General features: G+C 43.5%; 1 protein-coding gene across 3 annotated transcripts in view; it reads right to left on the bottom strand.

Annotated features, from left to right (window-relative positions):
• NR2C1 (nuclear receptor subfamily 2 group C member 1) overlaps positions 1-25871 on the bottom strand; it is a 781592-nt gene that overhangs the window by 94216 nt on the left and 661505 nt on the right. For all 3 annotated transcript variants that reach the window (XM_044087641.1, XM_044087639.1, XM_044087640.1), the window contains one exon: positions 881-1020. In XM_044087641.1, coding sequence (XP_043943576.1) covers positions 881-1020 — 140 coding nt within the window. The remainder of the gene's footprint in view (positions 1-880; positions 1021-25871) is intronic.

Here is a 25871-nt window from a genome sequence, read left to right as displayed (position 1 = left end):
ATGGCACAATGGGGACAATTTGTGACATTGTACACAGGACCTACGCAAAAAGACACATGTTGTGGGTCTTCATGGGAGATTGCTTCCTATACACAATACAATTATTTGTTTTCTTCACTAGCTGACATCTATGTCTGATCCCTAAAAGTTACTGCTATTAAACATGCAACTTGGATAACACAACACAGATGAGAAATGTTCCCTAATGGGTTACTTATTTGCCTACTTTGAAAGCCAGACCCACATTTTCAGAACACAAGCCTATCTTCAGAAAATGCTGCAAGAAGTCAACGTAGATAATGCTGGTGGAAACCCCTCTTATATGACAAATTTTAATGTCAAGGTGGGAATGTGCATGTCTGACTGGTGGGTAAGGGGAGCTAAACTCTGGACATCAGGCCAGCCATTGGGATCTCTGCAGCAGAAGTCCCAAGAGTTATTACTGCAAAAGTGAACTACATAGTGAACATTTATTATTCTTGGTAGTTCACAAAGTACTGTGAAAATGTACATTTGCTATAACAAAAGTGTAGTTGGCAAGACTGAATAAATCTGCCAAGATGTCTGGAAACATAACAAAAGAACAAAAAGGCTATGGACGGGATGATAAATGACTCCTTAAGTTTGAGGCCTTAAACACCCATAGGCTCCCTTCTACTACTCTGCTACAACAAAATGTCTATTTCTTTTAAGAATCTCTGGGAACAAGCAAATTGGAAATAAACAATGTGGCACAAAAAGGAGGGTGGTTCATTTTTATCTTACCACTGATTCTGGATATTTTTTTTATGAGTAGAACTCCCCTCTGTAAATCTGTCTCAATACAAATACTTTTTATAAAATACTCTTTACAAGCTCTATTCTGTGTTATTTTTTTTACCTTGCTCTAAACTGGAGTGCAGATGATCAACAATTGCAGTTAAAATGGTGCCAACATTCATCACATTGGAACACTGAGCGAGGCCAAGTGTGAAAAGTTCATTCCAACAGGCTTTAACCAGAGTTATGCCACTGTTCTGCCTGCAAATTTAAGCACAATGAATAAAGACTATCAAGTAATAAACAAAAGACAATACACACTTGTTCAAAATAAATTTGACATTTATAACCATGCAATCAAATCTATAAGAAGCACTCAACAAAAGTGAAGTCCATACTTATCATTAAAGTGAAAAGATGTAAAGGAATGTGATATTAGCTATTTTACCAGTGACACCTTAAGTCAACTTCACTACCTCAACCACATAAAGCTAAAGCCTAACTTGTATGCAAAGCGTTGCACACAAGCACAAGGAACACATTATGCTGCTAGCAACAGATCAGGTTGACCAGTTATCCTTAAGAAACTGTAAGAAGCTATTCCTGTGCTTTTTGTGCAGAAATTCAATTCAGTGTTGATAAAACAGGCTTTATATATAGACAGGCTGATGGTCTTGGACTGGATACAAGTAGCTGATGCTTTAAAGTAATTAACTTCACCACTTTACATTACATTTCAATGATCACTGTGTATCTCTGTCTTAATGTAGATTTTACAGACTTGTTTCTTATATCAGCTCACTGACTGATACTTACATGCCAGTCATGGCAGTGGGTACTAGTGTTCTGATTTACTTCCACTGATGTCATACAGTAATAAAGGTCTTCTACTTTTGCACAAGATAAAGTAATTGTTTGGATTCAGTAGAAAATCATTTTGATGGTTCCACTCAGTCACCCTCTCCCTGCACTCCCTAACATTAACACATGAACAATGCATCATTGGCACACACGGGTTCAGGTTCACTGGTGTCAATCTTGGACGCCAAGAAAAGAGAGTTCTTGTTTGATGCAACTAAACCTACAGTTTGTTAATAACAACAAAAAATCCTAGCTGGTTCCCCATTTCTAAAGGTCAAAGCCCCAAGTGCTGACACTGATGGATGCTCAGTCTTCCAACACTTGCTACAAAAACAAAAGAAAAAAAATGATCAATATATGAATGACAGATGCAATAGTAGTTCAGTAAGGGAATAAAATGTCCCCTTACTCCACAATTCAAATCTTTAACTGTTTGTGTCTTTCGGCTTTTCCTGGTTAGGGGTCGCCACAGCGGAACTAATGATTGGCAGTTGATTTTACGTACCGGCTTGCCAGGCCTGACGCACAACCTTCAACAAAGGTACGCCCATTCACGCATGTCTCCATGCAGAAGGCGCTCTTAGATGAGAATCGAACTGGACAGCATCTTACTGTGAGGCGACAACGCTACGGCAGCTCCACCACCGCGGGTTCAAATCTTTACTTTAACAAGTTATTCAAATCTAGGACATACTTTACTGCTTGACTGGGTTCTGACCTCCACTTAGGTAAAGAAGGGATTTAAGTTGTGCAGTCCAATATGAGACCATCAGTAGTCATTTACTTGTGATTTGCATTGTTCACTTAAGGCACCTGATGTTAACATGCCTCCTTGTAGAGCTTTCCTGTGTGGTGGATCTTAGTATGTACTAACATTTTACCCCTCCTGACTGTGGCCTACTATTGATGTAGTAACTGGCTCTAAATATATTGTGGATTTTTAGAAACTGAAAGGTAATAACTAGCACAGCAAGTGCATTTACATACTATACTGTGACTACTGTATGAAGGATATCACACATATAATGCATGCTGTCAATCATATGTACTGTATGCTGTTATTTATTTATATGTATTGTACAGTTACATGCATTGCCTTTAATGTGGAACTTTTCTTTCTGGGCCTCTACTGAAAATGAGCTATTTTTGGTCCAATGAACTATCCCAGTAAACAAATGAAAATAAATTAATAAATACATTTAATGTCAGGATCTAAAATAATTAGCAGTGATGGTAAATGCAGCAGATTTTCAGCGATGTGCTGCAGCTATAATAAACATGAAAGAATAAGGTGTGAACTCAGGTTTAATGTTTCAACAGCTGTTAAAATGAACATTCAACTGGAACAATTTATAAAAACAACTAAAACGAGACAAAAAGGATTTTGACTCTGTGCTCTCGTTTCATCACTTCCATCCAGCTCCTACTTTCAGACAATGTGGAATGTAAAGCCCATTGTATGAACCCAAGATTCATACAAAATTATCAAAAAAACAAGCCAAAGGGAAAGTATTATAAGAAATAAGCCAACACAGGAATTGATAAAAGAGATTTTATCAGTAGCAATGACTGCAGGTAGGGATACAGAATGTAGGCAAGATGGGGCTAGAATTTACTGGAGAAAATTTACAAAGGAACCAAGGTTTTGAAAGCAAATAACTATAGAAAGACAAAGTAACAGATTGGAATGAGGCTAAGCAGAAGTTTGGACTGCAGGTTAGAGGTTAGAGACTATGTTTCCTATCAGTGACTGGTAACAGAGTATACGTAAATTGGATTGCTAAAAGAAATACCAGCACTGGTCGTGCTTTTAGTTGAGTCTAGAACAGAAGTTGTTGTTAAAAGGGGACAATAAGTAGGGCATATAAAATGCCACATAAAAATAAGAATCAATCACAAGAGGTCAGAAAAGATTAGGAAGAGAGACAGGAAAGGCAATTTACAAAGGAATAATGGGAGGTAATCTGTACAACTCTCAAGTATGCAACAAAGTCCAGAAGGTTTTTGCTTGGAAGTGTTTGCATTGGTATTTTTATACCTCAAGCAGACTTCAGATAATTTTAGATACCAAATGCAGGAGGTGTGATGGGAAAGAGGGAGGTAAAGTACAGTTGTGTACACTTACCATAAATGTAGATGTTCGAGTGTATTCACTGTTGCAGTCATTACATTTGGATAATCTGCTGGCAGGTTGCCCTCAGTCGGCCTGAATATCAAAGTCTTGGGTCCTGCGTCAGTTGCTGTCTCCTCTTCCATGACGTCAGGTCATCAGGGGTATAAAACATGCAGCCAACGCCATTTTATTCAGTTTTCTTGCCCCAGATGTCAGGTGCCCCCCAAATGGGGAGCAAAAAAAAAAAATTAATATATATATATATATATATATATATATATATATATATATATATAAATAAACAGCAATATATATGTAAATGCACTTTTAGAAACATAAACGTTACCTTCATCTAAAAGCAAATACACCACAAAGGCTTTAGAATATAGTGAAGGAAAGAGAAGTTTTAGAAAAAAGGGAGATCGCGGGTGGGTAACCTGGACTGCAACAGTAAATACACTCGAACATCTACATTTATGGTAAGTGTACACAACTGTACTATGTTCTTCATGTTTTACTGTTGCAGTCATTACATTTGGGTAGAATCCCAAAGCTATGGATGGGAGGATGAAACTAAATAGCATTAGGAGCGGCTATAAGGCCCTGCAGAACTGCAGTGGCAAAGCCTGCTCTGGATTTAGAGAAGAGAGGCAAATGATAATGCTTTGTAAAAGTATGAACAGAGCTCCAAGTAGCAGCTTCTAGAATGTCTTTGGTTGGAACTCCTCTGAGAAAGGCTGCTGAGGTAGAAGCAGCCAGGGTGGAATGTGACCCGATTCCCTTGGGCACCGGTTTACCATGATGCAAGTAGCAGAAACAAATGCAGTGGCTTATCCACTTAGAAATAGTCTGCTTTGATATAGCCTTCCCCTCTGATCCTGCAGCAAATGCCACCAGTAGTTGCTCAGACTTTCTTAGAGATCTGGAACTGTTTAAGAAGAATCTTAGTTGTCTGTGTATGTCCAATGAATGCAGAATCCGCTCCCCCTTGTTCTGCGGATTTGGATAAAATGTTGTCAGGTGAATAGTTTGATTAAGAGCCACACTGGATACCACCTTAGGCATAAAGGAAGGATTGGTCCTGAGGGACACCCTGTCCGGGTAAAATGTAATAAAAGGCTCCACAGCCATGAGGGCCTGTAGTTCTGAAACCCTTCTTGCTGAAGCGATTGCCAAAAGGAAAGCTGTTTTACAAGATAAAAATATATCCGCAGTAGCTGCTGGTTCAAAAGGAGGCAGGGTGAGTTTTTCCAGCACAAAATTGAGGTCCCATGCAGAAGTTGGTGATCTTCTGGGAGGCCTTAAAATTTTGGCCCCTCTAAGACACTGTTTTAGCAGAGGATGAGAAAAGATGGGAGGCTCTGTGTTGTAATGAGCCGAAATGGCAGAGGCATGGATTTTTATTGAAGAAAAAGATAGGCCCTTGTCAAGCATCTCAGTCAAGTAGTGTAAAATCTGAGGAATATTTGGTTTTGCTGTGTCCATTCCTTGTGCTTGGTTCCAAGCAGAGAATCTCTTCCATTTATCAGCATAAGATATTCTAGTACTAGGCCTTCTGGCTTCCAAAATGACATCCATCACAGATTTACTCAGAGGTGTTGTTTGAATAATTACATGATCAGCCATGCTGCCAGGTTCAGAGTTTGGAGCTGAGTGTGCAGAATTTGACTGTTCTGCTGAGACAGTAGATGTGGTATTTGAGGCAGGTACCAAGGAGGGAGTTGAGACATTTTCCTTAGGATTGGGTACCAGTGCTGCCGAGGCCAGTCCGGAGCAATTAGGATCATTTTTGGTTTTTCCTGTCTGATCTTTAGTAAAACCTTGGGGAGAAGAGGCAGAGGAGGAAAGGCGTAGACTGATAGGTTTTTCCAACTGAAGGATAGGGCATCCACTTTCCATGCTTGTCTGTGATAAGTCCTTGTGCAGAATTTGTCCAGTTGATAATTTTGGGGAGAGGCAAATAGATCTATGTCTGGGCTCCCCCATTTCTGTGTTACCATGCTGAAGACTTGTGGATTCAGTTTCCACTCGTGAGGGTCCATAAGATTTCTGCTTAGGTCGTCTGCCAGAGTATTTTGTTTTCCTGGCAGGAATTGAGTTTGAAGATGCCATGATTAGTCTGCAAAGGGGGTAGGAATGTGTACCCCCCCCTGCTTGTTTATGTACCACATAACCGTGGTGTTGTCCGTCTTTATCAGTAGTTGTCCTGGATGAAGTAAGTCCTTGAAGGCTGTCAGGGCATTCTGAACAGCTAGCATCTCTTTCTGGTTGATATGCAGATGCATTTGTTTTGGGTTCCATATGCCCTGAATGCATCTCCCCACCAGATGGGCCCTCCAAGAATAGTCTGATGCATCTGTAGTTAGGGTTTGGGTGGCAGGGGGTAGAGTGAATGACAGTCCCTTGTTTTGGTGACATGTCTCTGCCCACCAAAGAAACTCCTGTTGTAGGCAGGGAATGAGAGGAATCATTGTTTCCAGACTGTGACAATGTTGACTCCATAAACTTGTTAGATACCATTGAAGTTTCCTCATATGCAGTCTTGCACATGGAATTAGTAGAATGCAGGATGCCATGAACCCCAAAGCCTGCAGAATTTGTCTTGCAGATAACTGGGTTTTTGTTGCCATCTGTTTGAAGTATATAGTCAGTTGCCTTTGTTTGTCTGGCGTAAGGTAAGCCATCTTGGCAGTTGTATTCAAGCTTGCACCCAGGAATGTAATATTTTGAGAGGGTACCAGTTGTGATTTATTTTCGTTTATTGTGTACCCTGGGCATGTTAGAAGCCTTTTTACAAATGCCAGATGTTGAAGAAGAATGTCCTTGTTCTCTGCTTGAATGAGACAGTCGTCCAAGTAAGGACAGATTTTTATGCTTCTTTGTCTGCAAAATGCAATTACTAGTGCCAGGCACTTTATAAAGACCCTGGGTGTAGTAGATAAGCCAAAGGGCAGTGCAGAGAATTGGTAATGCATAAAACCTGCCTTGAAGCGGAGGTATCTTCTGCACGATTCCCTTATTGGGATATGCAGGTATGCCTCTTTTAAGTCTAGAGTCACTAACCAAGCGTCCTTGCCCAGCATAGGCAGTAGCTGTTGTAAAGTCAGCATTTTGAATTTTGGAATGTCCAGGAACGTGTTCAAAATCGATAAGTCCAGAACTGGACACCAGGCATTGTCTTTTCTGGGTACCAGGAACAGTCTTGAGTAAAAACCTTGTCCTTTTTCTTCTTCTGGTGCTGGTTGAATAGCCCCCATATCCATGAGGGACGTAAAGTACGGTTGTGTACACTTACTATAAAAGTAGCTGTTCGAGTGTATTCACTGTTGCAGTCATTACATTTGGGTAATCCTGTTGGCAGGTTACCCTCAGTCGGCCTGAATTCCAAAGTCCTGGGTCCTGCATAGGCTGCTGTCGCCCCTTCCCTGACGTCAGGTCGTCAGGGGTATAAAAGATGCGTCTGATGCCATTTTCTTTAGTTTTTCTTGCCCCAGATGTCAGGTGCCCCCTAAAAGGGTAGCCAAAATTTGTATAAATATATATGTAAATACATGCACCAATATAAACTTTACCTTCATCTACAAGCAAATACACCACATAGGTTGTATAAATCAGAGAAGGAAAGATAGGTTCCAACAGAAGAATGACATTTATGGTAAGTGTACACAACTGTACTATGTTCTTCATGTTTCACTGTTGCAGTCATTACATTTGGGTAGAGTCCCAAAGCTATGAATGGGAGGCTGGAGCTAAACAGCATTAGGAGTGGCTATGAGACCCTGCAGAACTGCAGTGGCAAAGCCTGCCCTGGATTTAGAGTAGAGTGTCAGATGATAGTGCTTTGTAAAGGTGTGCAGTGAACTCCAAGTAGCAGCCTCTAAAATGTCCTTAGTTGGTACTCCCCTGAGAAAGGCTGCTGAAGTGGCTACAGCTCTGGTTGAATGTGGCCTAATGCCCTTAGGCACTGGCTTGCCATGGTGTAAGTAGCAGAAACAAATGCAGTGGCCTATCCTCTTTGAAATACTCTGCTTTGAGATAGCCTTTCCTTGTGATCCTGCAGCATATGTCACTAGTAATTGCTCTATCTTTCTGAAAACTTTGGTTCTGTCCAAGTAGAATCTAAGCTGTCTGTGTACATCCAAAGAATGCAGAATTCTCTCCCCCTTGTCCTGTGGATTTGGATAAAAAGTTGGCAGATGAACAGTTTGGTTAAGAGCCACACTGGACACCACCTTAGGCATAAATGTTGGGTTTGTCCTCAGAGAGACCATGTCTGGATAAAAAATGATAAAAGGTTCCACAGCCATGAGTGCCTGTAGCTCTGAAACTCATCTTGCAGAAGTTATTGCTAGGAGCAGAGCTATTTTCCAAGATAAAAACTTTATATCAGCAGTAGCAGCTGGCTCAAAAGGAGTCAGGGTGAGTTTTTCCAAGACATAGTTGAGGTCCCATGCAGGCATTGGTGATCTCCTTGGAGGCCTTACATTTTTGGCTCCTCTGAGGTACTGTTTTAATAAGGGATGAGAAAAGATTGATGGCTCTGTATTGTAATGAGCCAAAATGGCAGAGGCATGAATTTTAATAGATGAAAAAGATAGGCCTTTGTCCAGCATCTCAGTTAAGTATTGCAAACTCTGAGAAATATTTGGCACAGCTGTATCAGTTCCTTGTGCCAGGTTCGAAGCACAGAATCTCTTCCATTTTCCAGCATAAGATTTTCTAGTACTAGGTCTTCTGGCCTCGAAAATGATATCCATCACAGCTTTACTGAGAGGTGTGTTTTGTATGACTACATTATCCGCCATGATGCCAGGTTTACAGTCCTGAGTTAGCTGTGCAGGATCTGATTGTTTTGCTGGGACAGTAGATGAGGTATTTGAGGTAAGGTCCAAGCTGGGCACTGAGACAAGTTCTTTAGGATTGAAAACCAGTACTGGCGGGGCCAGTCTGGTGCAATCAGTATCATTTTTGGCTTTTCCTGTCTGACCTTTAGGAGTACCTTAGGGAGGAGAGGTAGAGGGGGAAAGGCATATACTGATAGGTTTTTCCAGCTGAAAGATAGGGCGTCCATTTTCCATGCTTGTCTGTGATAAGTCCTTGTGCAGAATATTTTTAGCTGGTAGTTGTGAGGGGAGGCAAACAGATCTATGTCCGGGCATCCCCATTTCCTTGTTATCATGCTGAAGACTTGTGGATCCAGCTGCCACTCATGGGGATCCATGAGGTTTCTGCTTAGTTCGTCTGCCAGAGTATTTTTCCTTCCTGGCAGGAATTGTGCCTGCAGATGTACTTGGTAAGTTAATGCTGTGTCCCACAAAGTCATGGCTAGTCTGCAAATGGGGTAAGAATGTGTGCCCCCCTGCTTGTTTATATATCACATGACCATGGTGTTGTCTGTCTTTATTAGTAGTTGTCCTGGATGAAGTAGGTCCTTGAAGGCTGTCAGGGCATTCTGAACAACTAGCATCTCTTTTTGATTGACATGTAGATGCATTTGGGTTGAGGACCATGTGCCCTGAATGCATCTTCCTGCCATGTGGGCCCCCCAGGCATAATCTGATGCATCTGTTGTTAGTGTCTGCCTGGTTGGGGGTAATGTGAATGGCTGTCCCTTGTTTTGGTGACAAGCTTTTGCCCACCATTGAAACTCCTGTTGTAGGCAGGGAATAAGAGTAATCATTGTTTCCAGGCTGTGGCAATGTTGAGTCCAAACACTTTTTAGGTACCATTGAAATTTCCTCATATGCAGTCTTGCATATGGAATTAGTAGGATGCAAGATGCCATGAAGCCTAAAGCCTGCAGAATTTTTCTTGCAGATAACTGGGCCTTTGTTGCCAACATTTTGAAATAGGTAGTCAGTTGCCTTTGTTTGCTGGTGTGAGATAAGCCATCTGCGCAGTTGTATTTAAGCTTGCACCCAGGAATATTATCTCTTGAGAGGGTACTAGTTTTGATTTCTTTTCATTGACTGTGTACCCTAGGCATGTAGAAGTCTTTTCACAAACGCCATATGCTGTAGAAGAATGTCCTTGTTCTCTGTTTGAATTGGACAGTCGTCCAAGTAAGGATATATTTGTATTCCTCTTTGTCTGCAGAATGCAATTACTGGCACCAGGCACTTTGTAAAGACCCTGAGTGCAGTAGATAAGCCAAAGGGCAGTGCAGAGAATTGTCAATGCATTGAGCCAGCCTTGAATCTGAGGTATCTTCTGCATAATTGTCTGAGTGGGACATGCAGGTATGCCTCTTTTAGGTCTAGAGTCACCAGCCAAGCGTTCTTGCCCAGCATGGTCAGAAGCTGCTGCAAAGTCATCATCTTGAATTTTGGTATATCCAGGAATGTGTTCAGAATAGATAGTTCAGTATTGGTCTCCAGGTCTTGTCCTTTCTGGGTACCAAGAACAGTCTTGAGCAAAATCCTTGTCCCTGCTCTTGCTCTGGTACTTGTTGAATGGACCCCATGTCCATGACAGATGAGACTTGCTTTTGTGCCTCTGCCCATTGATGTTTTGGCAGATCTGACCAGCCGTTTGCCTTTGGCAGGGTATGGAAATGGAACTTGTACCCTTGTGACACGATATTTAGAACCCACTTGTCCTGGGTTATAACGTGCCAATTTTGAGAAAAAAGTGCTAATTTTCCCCCTAAGGGTGCTACCGGGAGATAAGTGCTTGGTGCAGGCAGGGGGGAGTCATTGGGACTGTTTTCTGTATGGTTGTGATTTGTCTTCTCCAACTTTGGAGGTAGAAGCACCCCATTATTCTGACCTGTAGGAACCTTGCGCCTGGGATCTGCCTCTAGGGTATCTGGATCTGCTCCTTTAAGGTCTGTCTGACACAGAAAAGGACCAATTATTTGTAGGCCAGTGTCTATTAAACCTAGGTGGCTGTACTTGTAAAAAATCTTTGACAGTTTGCATAGATTTAGCTTTGTCCTCCATTTTCTTTAACACCTCATCTGCCTTAACACCAAACAAAGTATCATGTTGTAAAGGTGCATCTAATAATTTAATTTTGATATAATCAGGCAGATTTTGTTCCTTTAACCAAACATGCCTCCTGATTACAGAACCCATAACTGCGGCCCTGATGGAGGGCTCCAAAGAATCACAACCACATTGCAAAGTATGCTTTCCAACTTGTTCAGCTGCATGCAATAAATCCTGCATTTCTTGTTTTCTGCACATTCAGAGTTTAATAACATTTTCTGTTTAAACAATGACATGACATGTTGCTGATATTTGAGCATATGAAACTGACAGTTTAAGGCCCTTATGGCCAAGGTTGCAGATGTGCAAAACCTTTTTTCCCCATCTATCCAGTGCCCTAGAATCTCTGTCAGAGGGGGTAGGGGGTTTTTGCAGTGGAAGCCTTAACTCCTTTGGGACCCTGTGAAATAGTTTCTGGGTCTGCAGCAAGGTTTTTAAAAAGGAATTTATGAGAGTCAGGAACCCTGTAATATCTGTCAGGCTTAACAGGAGCTGGAGGTAAGGAGTCAGGGGTAAGACTATACTCCGAAAACATATCATCCACAATATCTAACACAGGTGGGATGGCTAGTGGCCTGTGTTGAGGTAGTAAAAGGAAATCCCTGAGCCTCTTTTTAGATTCTGAAAAATCTTGGCTCTCCCAGTGGAAATGCTCCCTCATGGTATGCAAGATTTCCCCAAAAGAATAGTCCTCTGGAGGAGAAGCTGAAGGTATAGATTCTTCAGCATAACAATCCTCATAGGGGGAAGACAATATTCCAGATCAGAAGAGGAATCAGAAGAAATAGAAACCTGATCTGAAAATTCATAGTCAGTCTCTTGCCTAGGCCTCTTATCAGGAGGGGGATGAGAACCCCTGATCAAGGTAATTAAGTCTTCGGCCATTTTAAGCATTTGTTATTTGGGCATAGAGACCTGTCCATGTGGCTCTTGAGTTTGTTTCTTTGCTTTAGAAGGTGTTTTAGTCTTTTCCTTTGAAGCTGAGGTTGGCTTGATGTAAAGATGTTTAGGTCTGAATACACCCACAGAAGCCGGTGCCTGCTCAGCGGCTCCAAACCCATCTGAAGGAATAGTATCCGAGGCTCCAATACCTTGAGTTTTCAGTGGCATGGCCAACTCCATGTGGGAGTCAGTAGCGGGCTGCGACTCTAAAGTAGCGGGTGTCAGGGGCTGTGAAAGCGCCTCACTGAGAACTGGCAAACCGGCGACTGGCTTAGGAGAAGCTTTGTCGTCAGTTTTGGGCCTCGGTTGTCTATCTCTCTCCTTTTCTTTGCGTTTTTTGTGAACTCCGGTAGTCCGATGGCTATCCGACGACATTTCTGGATAATTAAACCAGCGTCCAAAATAGTTTAAAGCAAAATCATACCGACGCTTAATAGTGCGTTGGTTAAATCTAGCACAAAACCGACAACCAGTAACGTTGTGATCAGGGCCTAGGTAAGGAATACAGTAAGAATGAAAGTCCTTATGAGGTATTTGCTTTCCAAAAAAAATACAATTATTAACTTTTTTCTGACATCGATCTGGAGCAAGAAAAAAAGTTTCCCCAACGGGATACTTAGCTTTATTGAAGACTTCGGATCTGAAACTCGAACACGAAAATCTCAAGAGTCGGCCGACCGGCACTTGCGATCTGCTTCTGCTTCGGGCACCGCGCTGCACAAAAGGCTAAAGAAAATGGCGTTGGCCGCATCTTTTATACCCCTGATGACCTGACGTCAGGGAAGAGGTGACAGCAGCCGACGCAGGACCCAGGACTTTGGAATTCAGGCCGACTGAGGGCAACCTGCCAGCAGGATTATCCAAATGTAATGACTGCAACAGTAAAACATGAAGTACATCTTGTTTTTGAGCCTCTGCCCATTGATTTTGCGGCAGATCTGGCCAACCGTTTGAAATTGGCAAAGTATGGAAATGAAATCTGTACCCCTGGGATGCTATGTTTAATACCCACTTGTCCTGTGTAATTAACTGCCAATTTTGAGCATGAAGTGCTAATTTTCCCCCAAGGGGGCTGCTAAAAGATAAGTGCTTGGTGATGATAGAGGGAAGTCATTGAGACTGCTTACTGTAGGGTTGTGCTTTGTTTCCTCCAGATTTGGAGGTGGAGGCACCCCACTGCTTTGACATGTAAGAACCCCGTGATTGGCATCAGGAGTCTTTTGAGCGCCTGGATTTGCCTTGAGAAGCTCTGTTGGACACAGGAAAGGACCAACTTTTAGTAGGCCAGTGCCTACTGAATCTGGGTGGCTGCACTTGTAAGAAATCTTTTACAGTTTGCATAGATTTAGCTTTGTCTTCCATTTTCTTTAAAACCTTTTCTGCCTTATTACCAAACAGAGTATCATGCTGTAAAGGGGCATCCAACAATTTAGCTTTAACATGATCAGGTAGATTTTGCTCCTTGAGCCAGGCATGCCTTCTTATCAGAGATCCAGTAACTGCAGCCCTGCAAGAGGCCTCCAAGGAATCAAAACCACATTGCAAAGTATGCTTTCCAACCTGTTCTGCTGCATGCAATAATTCCTGTAATTCTTTATTTTCCACACAATCAGAAATCAACATAATTTTCTGTTTCAATAAGCCCATAACATGCTGTTGATATTTAAGCATATGAAACTGGCAGTTTAAGGCCCTAATTGCCAAGGTTGCAGACGCATAAACCTTCTTTCCCCATCTATCCAGCGCCCTGGAATCTCTATCAGAGGGGGCAGGATTTTTGGCTGTAGAGGCCTTTACACCTTTGGGACCCTGTGAGATAGTTTCAGGATCAGCAGCAGGATTTTTGAATAGAAATTTGTGGGAGTCAGGAACCCTGTAATATCTGTCTGGCTTACTAGGAGCCAGAGGTAGGGAATCAGGAGCCATGCTTGATTCTGAAAACACATCATCAACAATATCTAACACAGGAGGTATAGCCAAAGGCCTATGCTGAGGAAGAAGAAGGAAATCCCTAAGCCTCTTTTTTGATTCAGAGAAATCCTGACTCTCCCAATGAAAATGTTCCCTTAAAGTATGCAAGGTTTCTCCAAAAGAATAATCCTCAGGAGGAGATGCAGATGGGATGGATTCTTCTGTATCAGAATCCTCATAGGGTGGTAGAGAAAATTCCTGATCAGAAGAGGAATCAGAATAAATAGAAACCTGATCTGAAGATTCATAATCAGTGTCTTGCCTAGGCCTCTTAGCAGGGGGGGGTTGGAAACCCCTGATCAAGGTAATTAAGTCCTCAGCCATTTTGATCATCTGTTTTTTAGGCATAGGGGCTTGAGCACGTGGCTCATGCATCGTTTTTTTAGACTTAGAAGATGTTTTTGATCTTGTTTTTGAAACTGGTGTCGGTTTTATATAAAAATTTTGAGGCCTGGAAACACCCTCAGAAGCTGGTGCCTGCTCAGCGGCTCCAGACCCATCCAAGGGAGAGACATCCGTGGGTTCAATACTCTGAGAATTTCGCGGCATACCGGACTCCGCATGGGTCTCGGTAGAAGCCTGCAACTCAAAAGTAGTGGGTATCAGGGGCTGCGAATATGCCTCACTGAGTACCGGCAAACCGGCGACTGGCTTAGGAGTCTGTCTCTGTCTTTTTCTTTGCGTTTTTTGTGAACTCCGGTAGTCGGATTGCTAACTGACGACATTTCAGGGTAATTAAATCTGGATCCAAAATATTTTGATGCAAAAATATACCGACGCTTAATAGTGCGTTGGTTAAATCTAGCACAAAACCGACAGCAAGGCATGTTATGATCTGGTCCTAGGCAAGGAATACAGTACAAATGAAAATCCTTATGAGGTAGTTAATTCCTACAAGTAATGCAATTATTAACTTTTACTGACATCTGTAAGGGGCAAGAAAAAGTTTCCCCAATGGGGTACTTAGCTTTAGTTGAAGACTTCGGTTCTGAAACTCAAATGTGAAAATTTCAGGAGTTGGCCGACAGGCACTTGCGAACTGCTTCTACTTCGGGCACCGCTCGGCAAGAAAGACTGAATAAAATGGCGTCGGCTACATGTTTTATACCCCTGATGACCTGACGTCATGGAAGAGGAGACAGCAACTGACGCAGGACCCAAGACTTTGATATTCAGGCCGACTGAGGGCAACCTGCCAGCAGATTACCCAAATGTAATGACTGCAACAGTGAAACACGAAGAACATCAGGGATTCAGTTTTTTGAAATATAATAAGCTGGCAGATTTAAAAAAATTTCTACGGAGCACTCAGTCAGAAATGTTGAGGGAGGAATTGGTTGTAACTAGAGGAAATTATTCTTTTAAGCTGGGATATAGGATCTGAATTACCCAAACATAGTATGTCCTTAGTAAGTTTAATGCTATTACCTGGAAAAAATATTAACAGAAAATAGAAATCAAAATCTAAACCAACTGCAATTGAAGCACCAAATACCATAAAGGGATATTATGAAAAGGGAAAGAGTAAATTACATATAAATAAATGTAATTTGTGGAAACAATGCATACAGGATCATGTTCAGGAGGAAGGCGATTTAAATCAAAACACAAATTAAGCATTTTATGCAATAATGGAGTGAATGAGAATTGTCAAAAAGAAAACATATGTATACTGCATGACAGTTAACAAAGGAAATGTAATTATGGTTTGTTTTCTTTTTTATTACTGTATTTGCACCTATATCATTTTTTTAAAGTCACATTTAATAAAGAAGTTTTAAAAAAGAAAACAAATTGATGGAGCAGGAGGACAGGTCTAAGTGGAAACAATGTAAGAATCAATGGAATATTGGAGAAACTGGAAGGTAAGGACTGCTAGAAATGCATTACATCAGTGCTATCCAAATCCTGAAGTAGATCTGAAGAAGGCACATCAAATCCACATGCAAGGGAAGCCAGGCAGCACTACGCAACCAAGAAAGATAATTTTGCACTTCAGATTATATGTGCAAAGGGAAAAAAATCCTGTCTCTGGTGTGTCAGCCTGAGAAGTCCTTTAGCTTTGGAGATTTTGAAGTCAATTTTACAAATTATTATTCATATACAACTTGGAAGAAACGCAGTCCATTTCTCTAGGCTGTAACACACTGCAAGGTAAAAATATTTACCATTTAAAATGCTTTACAGGCATTTTTTTTATCCTTCTGAGGCCAAAATATTTTTGAGAGAAGTTGAGATCCATGAAGGGATTCAGGAGTACATGCAGCTAAGAAACAATCCAGCTCTGGATGGTTATGTTCAGTGTCAATCAGAATCTGCATATGTAAATTGAGTCTGGAACTCCTTATCCTTTTTAAGCTCAACATGAAAATGCAAGAGTGCATCATTTTCGGCAGGCTTATTGATGACAGTGGGAACCCCTTCTGCAATATAAAGAATAGTTGTGTAAGAACTTACCATAACCTTAGATTTTCTTCTCTTCCATGTTGCAGTATTCATAACAGTTGGGGGAGTAACAGTTGGGGGAGGTGGCTGCCTGCAGCACCGGACATCCGGCCAGTATACCAAAGTATTACGATAAGGGGTACATGCGAAGTTGCATGTCAGAGACATAAACCGACATCGGCAATATAAGTGACATCTGCACGTACCCAGCTTAGAACAGACTGCTGCATACAGTAGTAGCCCTGGTATACAAGAGGGAAGGAAGCTTTCCAGACCCACATATACCACCAGACAAGGAGGTAAATGTATCATAGAGGAATGTAGCAGTTGTATTTGCAACCTGCTTGGATGTAAGAAAGCAAAGGGAGTCCCACACCAGAAAGGATAAACAAATGAAAGAGGAGGTGGGGGGGGGGGGCTGAATACTGCAACATGGAAGAGAAGGACATCTAAGGTTATGGTAAGTTCTTACACAACTAGTCTATGGCCTTTTATTCTCATGTTGTAGTATTCATAACAGTAGGGAGAGTACCAAAGCTTTACTTAGGAGCCTGGAGGGCAGGTTGGGAGGTAGGATCGATGAGACCCTGTAAAATAGACCTAGCAAACCCAAACCTGGCTCTAGAAATCAAATCTAGTTTGTAATGCTTGGTAAAAATACGTACAGAAGACCAAGTGGCCGCCTCCAAACTGGAAGCATAATCAACACGTCTAAAAAAGGCTGCAGAAGAAGCAGCTGCCCTAGTGGAATGAGCTCTCACATTGAAATTTGATTCTTTTCCATGAAAGGAATAGTAAAAGGAGATTGTTTTAGAAATCCAAGAGGCAATTGTCTGTTTTGACACTGCCTTCCCCAAGGCCCTGGGGTGAAAGGAAACAAAAAGCTGGACGCTGGTCAGATTTTCTAATGGTTTTGGTCTTGTCCAGGTAATACCTTACCTGTCTAAGAACATCCAAAGAATGTAAAGTTCTTTCTAAGTAGTTTTGAGGTTGAGGGAAGAAAACAGGTTGATTAAAGATCTGATTCAAGGAGAGCTCATTAACCACCTTAGGCATGAAAGAAGGGTTGGTCTTGAGGGAGACCCTGTCTCTGTTGAAGATAAGGTAAGGAGGGGTAGCCATAAGGGTTTGGATTTCTGAGACCCTCCTGGCGGATGTAAGGGCCACCAGCAGTACTCTTTTCCAAGTACATAGTTTAAGTGATGCTGAGTGAGCTGGCTTAAATGGAGGCAGAGTGAGTTTTTCGAGTACAAAATTAAGGTCCATGATGGAATATGAAGGGGTCTGATGTGAAGCACCCCTTTTAAAAAGAGTTTTACGTCTAACCTGCATGCCAAAGGAGGTATCAAAGGAAGGCAGGTGGATATGGCTGACAAATGCACTTTTACAGAAGAGTACATCAGTCCTGAATGTAGAAGCTCACACAAGTAAGAAAGGACCATGGGAACTGCAACAAGATAAGGGTCCTGTTTGTTCCTGAGACACCACCTGGAGAATCTTTTCCATTTAGAGATATAATTTCTCCTGGTACTAGGTTTCCTGGCCTCCTGCAGGGCATTGAGTACATCCTCTGAATATAAGTGTCTGAAGGGGATCAGAATTCTATTACCCATAGGGTCAGTTTGAGGTTGAGCACCTGAGGGGGGATGAGAGTTCCTTTGTCTTGTGTGAGTAGGTTGAATTGGTGAGGTAACCTGTGGTGATTGCCCTTGGCTAATAGATGTAGCAGGGGAAACCGATGCTGTCTTGGCCAAAACGGGGTCACCAGCATGATTTTTGGTTTGTCCCTCTGGATTTTCAGAAGGGCATTTTGAATCAGTGTGAATGGGGGAAAGAGTAAAGAAACATCCCTGCCAAAGAAAAATAGAAGGCATCCACCTTCCAAGCTTGTGGATGTGGGTTTCTGGTGCAAAATAGAGGTATCTGTTCTGGTAGGAGGCAAACAGGTCTGCCTGAGGGAAACCCCACCTGTGAATAAGATCCAAGAACACCTCCCTGTGAAGCATCCATTCATGAGAAGGCGCTGTGGTTCTGCTGAGGGTGTCTACCATCACATTCTCTGCTGAAAGAATGTACACAGCTAGCAGGTGAATGTGTAGCTTTGTGCTAGGGATCAAATCTGGATTGTGAAAGTTCAAAGTGGATAGCACTTTGTCCCTCCTTGCTTGTTGATATATTACAGGACAGTCATATTGTCTGTAACTGCCTTCAAGGTGGCTGGTAGGAGAATTTGTTGGAATGTTTGAAGTGCCAAGAGAAGTGCCCTCAATTCTTTGATACTGATGTGCTCCTTTTGTCTCTGGGTGGACCACTCTCCCTGAACTTTGTTCTGGTTGTTGTTGATTTCTAGAACTGGTCCCCAACCCAGATCTGATGCATCTCTGTAGAGGTGTTGAGGGGGTGGGCGAATCTCTAAGGGTATTCCCTGATTGAGGTTGATGGATGAAATTCACCACTTCAGCTCTCTTTTCAAGCATGGGAGAAGATGGAGGGAAACATCTAGAGAATGGGGGATGGGACTGTTGGCTCCACAGATTCTTCAAGACCCATTGGAACTTTCTCATATGCAGCCTTGCAAAGGGAAGCATGGGAATCAAGGATGCCATGTAGCCTAGGATCCTCAGAAATTCCCTGGTTGAGATGGTTTGAAGGGGAAGAAGAGACTGGAAGTAATGGGTGAAGGTAGGCACCTTGAGAAATAGATTGAGGGTAGACAGCTCTAGAATTGGTCTCAAAGGGCCATCCTTTCTTGGAACCACAAACATCCTGGAGTAATATCCCTTGTTTATCTGATCTGGAGGGACTACTTTGATTGCTCCCTGGGCTAGAAGCTGATCCAAAATTGGGGGGAAGAGGTGAAGCTGGCTTGAAGGGGGTTGAGGTGTCCCCTGAAAGAGGGGGACTGACCACCAAGTCAAGAAATAAGAAGTTATGTTCTTACCATAACGTTCCATGTGAATTGTTCATCTCGCCTTTGTTCTTACACACGGGTTCGGAGCCGATCCTCGGCTCCAAGTCGGCCGCATCACCAGCTCCACATCTTCGAGAAAGCTCGAGGCACAGTAATATCCCATGATCCTCAGGTGCTAACCCTCAGATCTAGTTTGCTATACCAGAAGAATCCCTTTAGAACTGTGTCTAGAACACTTATAAACAGATACTACACAATATCTGGAACCCTACTCTCAAATAGAGGAGAAAAGATGCCATTACTAATGTACAATAACATGCTAACAATATCTAGAAAAGGCTGAAAAGGAATTCAGTTGAAACCGTTCTCCCAGACCGCAGGACGGGGGATGGAGGGGGGGGAATGTAAGAACAAAGGCGAGATGAACAATTCACATGGAACGTTATGGTAAGAACATAACTTCTTAATGTGAAATTGTTCAATCTCGCCGTTTGTTCTTACACATGGGTAGCGTCCCTAGCTCCTTTTTCCTGGGTGGCTCAAGGGAGAACATTCCTGAGTACAGTGGAACCAAACGTCGCCCTGTCCCTGGAGCTTTTGTCTAGTTTATAGTGGGCGATAAAAGTATGTGGTTTTGCCCAAGTTGCCGCTGCACAAATGGTATCTAAAGGCAAATGAGCGGTATGGGCTGAAGAGGCAGAGATCGCCCTTGTAGAATGAGCTCTGGGTTTGAAAGGGAGTTGCTGTTTCGATTCAGCATATACAAAATTTATGCAATCTGAGAGCCATTTGGATAAAGTAACTTTCGTTACTGCCTGTCCTTTCCTTTGGTCAGCATATGAGACAAATAGTTGGTCTGACTTTCTGTACTCTTTTGTCCTATGTAAGTAAAATCTCAGTTGCCTGTGAACGTCCAATTTGTGCAATGTGTATTCTAACTTATTGGAATGGTTTTTAAAGAAGGTAGGTAGTTCGATAAACTGATTGATATTTTGAATCGAACAAACCTTCAGAAGGAAGGACGGATTGGTGAGCAAGGTTACTCTATCTGGATGAAAAATCATGTACGGGGGTCGGACAGATAGAGCCTGTAACTCTGAAACTCTCCTGGCGGAAGTGATGGCAACCAGAAAAAGTGTTTTCCATGAAAGGAATTTTAACGGAGTTGTGGCTGCTGGTTCAAATGGGGGCAACATGAGTTGTGACAGCATGAGATTAAGATTCCAAGGGGCTATTGGATTACGAAAGGGGGGACGGAGGTGAAAGGTACCTTTCATGAAGGCTTTACAAAGCCTGTGGGACATAAGAGAACCATCTTCACGGCCAATATGAAAATTGGATATAGTCGCCAGTTGAACCCTTATAGTGGATGTTGATGCTCCTTCTTGAAAAAGTGTGGTAAAGAAATCTAGTATCTTGTGTACTGGAGCCCTGAATGGATCTATACCTTGTTTGGAGGCCCAGTGTGCAAAATGGTTCCATTTGCTGTTGTACAATTTCCTTGTAGATGGTTTGTGAGAAGATACAATAATTTGTTGTACTGCAGGGGATAGTAACTCCGACCTGGCTAAGATGGGAAGCGGAGCAGCCAAGCTGTCAGTTTGAGGGACTTGAGGAAGGTGTGAGGAACTCCCGACGAATGTGTCAACAGGTCTGGCTCTGGGTCCAGCATTCATGGTTCCTCCACTTGATGAGATTGAAGGAAGGGAAACCAGATTTGTCGAGGCCAGAATGGGGCTATCAGTATTATGGTCCTGTCCAGATGTTTGGCTTTCTGCAAAAACCTGGGAATTAGTGGAACAGGAGGAAAAGCGTAAAGGAGACCCGGGGGCCAATCGTATACCAGTGCGTCCCTGGGGACACCCCCTGGAGAGGGTAACAGGGCAAAGTAGCATTTGGCATTCAATGGGGATGCAAACAGGTCGCAGCAAGGCTGGCCCCATCTGCGGAAGATCTCTTCCGCCACTTGAGGTTTGAAGGACCACTCATGAGGGAACAGGATGGCTCTGCTCAACCTGTCCGAGATTACGTTGGAAGTCCCCGGGATGTGCGTTGCTATCAGAAAGCGTCCAGTGGACTTTGCCCATTGCCAAATTCTGAGGGCCTCTCTGCATAATGGGTAAGATCTAGTTCCCCCTTGCTTGTTTATGTACCAGACCACTGACATGTTGTCTGTCTGAACTATCACTGTTCCCCGAGGTAAGGACTTGTGAAAGTGTTGCAACGCTAGAAACACTGCCCTCAGCACTAGAACACTGATGTGCAGATTGTACTCCAAGTTGGACCATTGACCTTGGACTGTTTGTCCCTGAAAGAATCCCCCCCACCCTATCAGGGAAGTGTCTGTGGTTAGAGTTGCTACCGGACTGGGTAATACAAACGGTCGTTCTAGTGTTAGCTCTTGACTGTGCATCCACCACAAGAGATCCTTCTTGCAAAAATTCGTGATCAAGATTTTGTGAGACAGTGGAAGTTGTCGATACGACCACTGGGTGAATAGCATCCATTGAAGAATCCTCATGTGCATCCTGCCTAAAGGAACTACAATAAGGGAGGCTGCCATCAAGCCTAGTACTCTTAATATTTGTCGTGCAGGGACTCTCTTGCTGTGTAGAAGGACCGAAACTTGATGCCTGAGGTCTGATACTCTTGGTGGGGGGAGAGTAACTTGAGCCAAGGAGGTGTCTAGCTGTGCTCCTATAAATAAGATATGCTGTGACGGCGATAAGACAGATTTTCCAAAATTCACCGTTATGCCTAGCGAAGAGCAGAGACTGATGGTGTAATCCCTGGCTTGTAGAAGACGATACTCGGTGGTGGCAGATAGGAGCCAGTCGTCTAGATAAGGAAACACCAGGAATCCCCTTCGTCTCAAGTGAGACGCTACTACTGCCATGCATTTGGTGAACACACTGGGGGCTGAGGTGAGACCAAAGGGCAGAGCGTGAAACTGGAAATGACTGGCTCCCAGCTGGAAGTGCAGGTGATCTCTGGACGCCCTGGCCATCTTGATATGGTAGTATGCATCTTTGAGATCTATAGAGCACATCCAGTCGCCCTTCTGCAGAAAGGGAAGGATTGACTGTAGCGTGACCATCCGGAACTTTTCCTTTTTCACAAAGGTATTTAATTTGCTGAGGTCTAAAATTGGCCTCCAGTCCCCTGTTTTCTTTGGAACTAAAAAGAACCTTGAGTAAGTTCCGGATCCTATTTGGTCCGCCGGGACTGGTTGGATGACTCTGTTTTCGAGCAACCTTCCTATCTCTACGGTTGCCTGGTCTCGCAGACTGGGTGGAACATCTGGGAGTTTTTTGGAGTTGGGTGGCATTTTGATGAAGGGAAGGTTGTAGCCTCTGGTAACTATGCTTTTTACCCAGGAATCTGATGTAAGATTTAGCCAGGCCTCTGGGTATAAAGCCAAGCGACCCCCGACTGCCTCCAGAGTAGGACAGCCGGGCCTGCACTCAGGAGTGCTGGAAGGGCTTTCCAGAGAAAGTCTCTCTGTCGCCCTGATTTTGCGGACCCCCTCTGCCGGCTGGGTGGCGTCTTCCGTTTCTTCCCCCTCCTCTGCCTCTGGAGGGGGCATCACTTTGGGTGTGCTGAAAAGATCCCCGAGTCTTTCGGAACCACATTTTTCCTCCTCATTGCCCTTTAGGGTAGGGTCTAGATGGGATAGAAAAACGGACCCCTACGGCAGACAGGGTCTTCCCTTCTTGTTCACACCTCGTGAGAGTCTCCTTTACTTTGGGCCCAAACAAGGAGGCACCATCAAAGGGGGCGTTGGCAAAGGAAGACTTAAAGGCTTCCACAAAGGAGCATAAGCGCAACCAGGATTGCCTTCTCACGGCGATCACTGAAGCTGCCGCTCTACTCGACCCTTCGTCTGCGTATGAAATCAGCCTCATGGACAAGTTGACTATGGAGTTTAGGGTGTTAAGTTGCGCTGTCACTTTCTCGGCGACAGCAGCATCTGTGTGTCCCTGGAGAGTATCTCCCAGTTCCTTAATGAGATCTCTCTGTAAACGCGTGAAATGCATAAGGTAGTTGAGCGATCGGATGGAAAAAGTCGCCGAACTAAATATGCGCTTCCCATATCTGTCCATCGTCCTAGAATCCTTATTAGGAGGATGGACAGAGGAAGATGATTCAGACATCTCTTTCTTAGTGGCCGCCACCACCATAGTATCCACGGGAACCCCTTTTGTAAGATAAGATTTGTCCTGGGGGGCCGTCATGTATTTATTTGGCTTACGAGGGACTGGTTCCACTGTATCGGGCGTTTCCCAAGCCCTCCGGGCTATTAGATCCATGAGATCGTCAAATGGCGGAGTCACCCAGGAGGTAGAAGGTTGAGTCCCAAATGCCTTCAGCAAGACCGATTCATCCACAGAAGTGGTAAGAGTTTGCCAGTCCCCCCTTTGTTTCAGGATTTCCAAAATGTCTGCAAATGAGACATCCTCAGAGGGGGACCGTGGGGACCCTTCTGTTTCATCTAAATCGGTATCAGATGTGAGAGATTCCTGGGGGGAATCTATGTGCCTCCTCTTGCACAGTCGTTTCTTTGGAACAGCCTCAGCGGGAGCTTCTGGGGATGCATCTGAGGAACCAGTGTCGCCCTGTGGGGACTTCTGAGGCATTGGGTCTCGACGCTTGGTAGGAGCCGAAGGCACAGAAGCAGAACGCGGACCTTTTGGGGAAGGAGACGAAGATACTGATGAAGTATGTGTCTGATCAGACAAGACCTTCCTCATGATGGCAAAGGCACCGGTGCCCCGACCCGAAGATCCAACCCGATCCGAAGAAGGAGGTTGTTTCTCCGGAATCGGAACCACGGGCTCTGACACCGAGGACGGATCCGAACTGATCTGAGCCGAGGCACCGAGGGGAAGAGTCGGAACCGATATCTCGGTTCGACTATCCCCCCCCGGAACCTAGGAAAGATCTTTGGCTCCGAGACTCTCCGGCTGGTTCCGAAGGAGTCGAGGTCAACGGAGCCGATAGCACTACTGGAGGCTTTGGCACCAAGGGCTCTACAATCATCAGTTCTTCGATTCCTAGCTCCGATGACTCGATGGGTCTCGGAGGAGGAAGTGTTGAGGGAACAGGAATAGTCTCGAGTTTCGAAACCAGCTGGGACGAAACCTCGATTAATTTGGACAAAGCCGAGTTCTCCATAAGCTTCTGTACCACTCGGTCCACATCGGAGTTGGAAAGGGGCCTCGAAGAACGGGTCGAAGGGATCGAAGCCATCACCGAGCGAAGGATAGCAGACGGTGGAACCTCTGACACCGGCTCCAAGACCTGAGCCTCGGTCAGAGATAAACTCTCGACACCTGGCACCGAGGTCATAGGAGCCGGCGTCCGAATATGAAAAGAGGTGCTCGGAGCCGATGACTTGGGCTCCGACACTCTTGAAGACTTCGACCCCTTCGAAGACTTGGATACCTGATCAGCCTTGTCCAGGGCCTCCTGAAAATCGGGTTTAAGCAACCCTCTGTCAACCAACTTCCTGCGTCTTTCCAGCATGACCCTCCCACTAAAGGAATGACAAATGGAACAGTCTTCCTGCAAGTGGAGAGGGCCAAGACAGTAGACGCAGGATGAGTGGTTGTCAGTAATGGACATCTTCTGTCTGCACTGACACATTTTAAAACCAGATTTGACTTTCTCTGACATTTTGAAGTAAAAAAATCCAAAAAACACAGCACACTTAAGAAAAATCACTATATAATACTAAGTGTAATAATTTTAAAGTTTGGAATAATAATAAACAATTTAAATCTAACCTAATATATATATAAAAATGCAAAACACACAGCACACTATGATATATATATATATATATATATATATATATATATATATATATATATATATATATATATATATATATATATATATAGAATAAAAAAGAGGAAGTTTTTTAAAATACTGTCAATCCTGACAGAAAAAACCCGAAGGCCTTAACTAGAGAAAATTTAAACTAACTAAACTAGTCTAAATACTCACAAATAACACCCTATATTATATTACTTATTTAAACACTAAAATATGACTATAAATCTGTAGAAAAGAGAACTATATATCAAAAAAAGTAGAAAAAAATATATACTGGCCCGAGCCTCTCAATGCGATCTGCTGCTAGCGGCAAACTAGATCTAAGGGTTAGCACCCGAGGATCATGGGATATTACTGTGCCTCGAGCTTTCTCGAAGATGCAGAGCTAGTGATGCGGCCGACTCGGAGCCGAGGATCGGCCCCGAACCCGTGTGTAAGAACAAACGGCGAGATTGAACAATTTCACATTAACCTTTTTGGATGATGGAGAGGACCCAAGCCTCTGAGGTGATTTTCTGCCAGGAGTGAAGGGAAAGGGTGAGGCAGAGGGACAGGGGGACGGATGTGGGTAGAGGGTTAGAGTCACAGTGGAGGAGCTCTGTCAGGGTCAGGCTGCTTCCAAAAAGGAGTAGAGTAGAGGTTGAGGTAGAAGAGGGTTTAAGGAGTGGTTGCTTCCTAGGGTGCCTCCATCCTTTGGATTGTGAAGCAGTAGAGTGAGAAGACTGCCTCCTTACAAAACAGGTCCTTTGTGGGTAGTTCCTGTGGTACCTTGGAATGGGTGAAACTTGCAAATGTTTTAGATTTTGCAACTCCTTGCCCTTCTCTTGGAGAGATTTATGGAGCTCTGCAGAAGCAGTTCCAAAAATAGCCTTATTATCAAGTGGAGCATCCATAATTTGGCTTGTACATTCATGGGTAGGGGCTGGAGTCTCACCCAGGAGTACCTTCTGAGGACCGAACCTGATGATGCAGATTTGGATGATGCCTTTACAGCAATATAACTGCACTTGGAGTGCCTGGTCACCTGAGAAGCAGTAGATAA

Source organism: Protopterus annectens, chromosome 11.part0, assembly GCF_019279795.1.
Source record: "Protopterus annectens isolate FY-2018-M chromosome 11.part0, PAN1.0, whole genome shotgun sequence".
Taxonomy (NCBI): Eukaryota; Metazoa; Chordata; order Ceratodontiformes; family Protopteridae; genus Protopterus; species Protopterus annectens.
The sequence above is the reverse complement of the archived record's forward strand: the minus strand, read 5'-3'. Positions and strand labels throughout refer to the sequence as shown.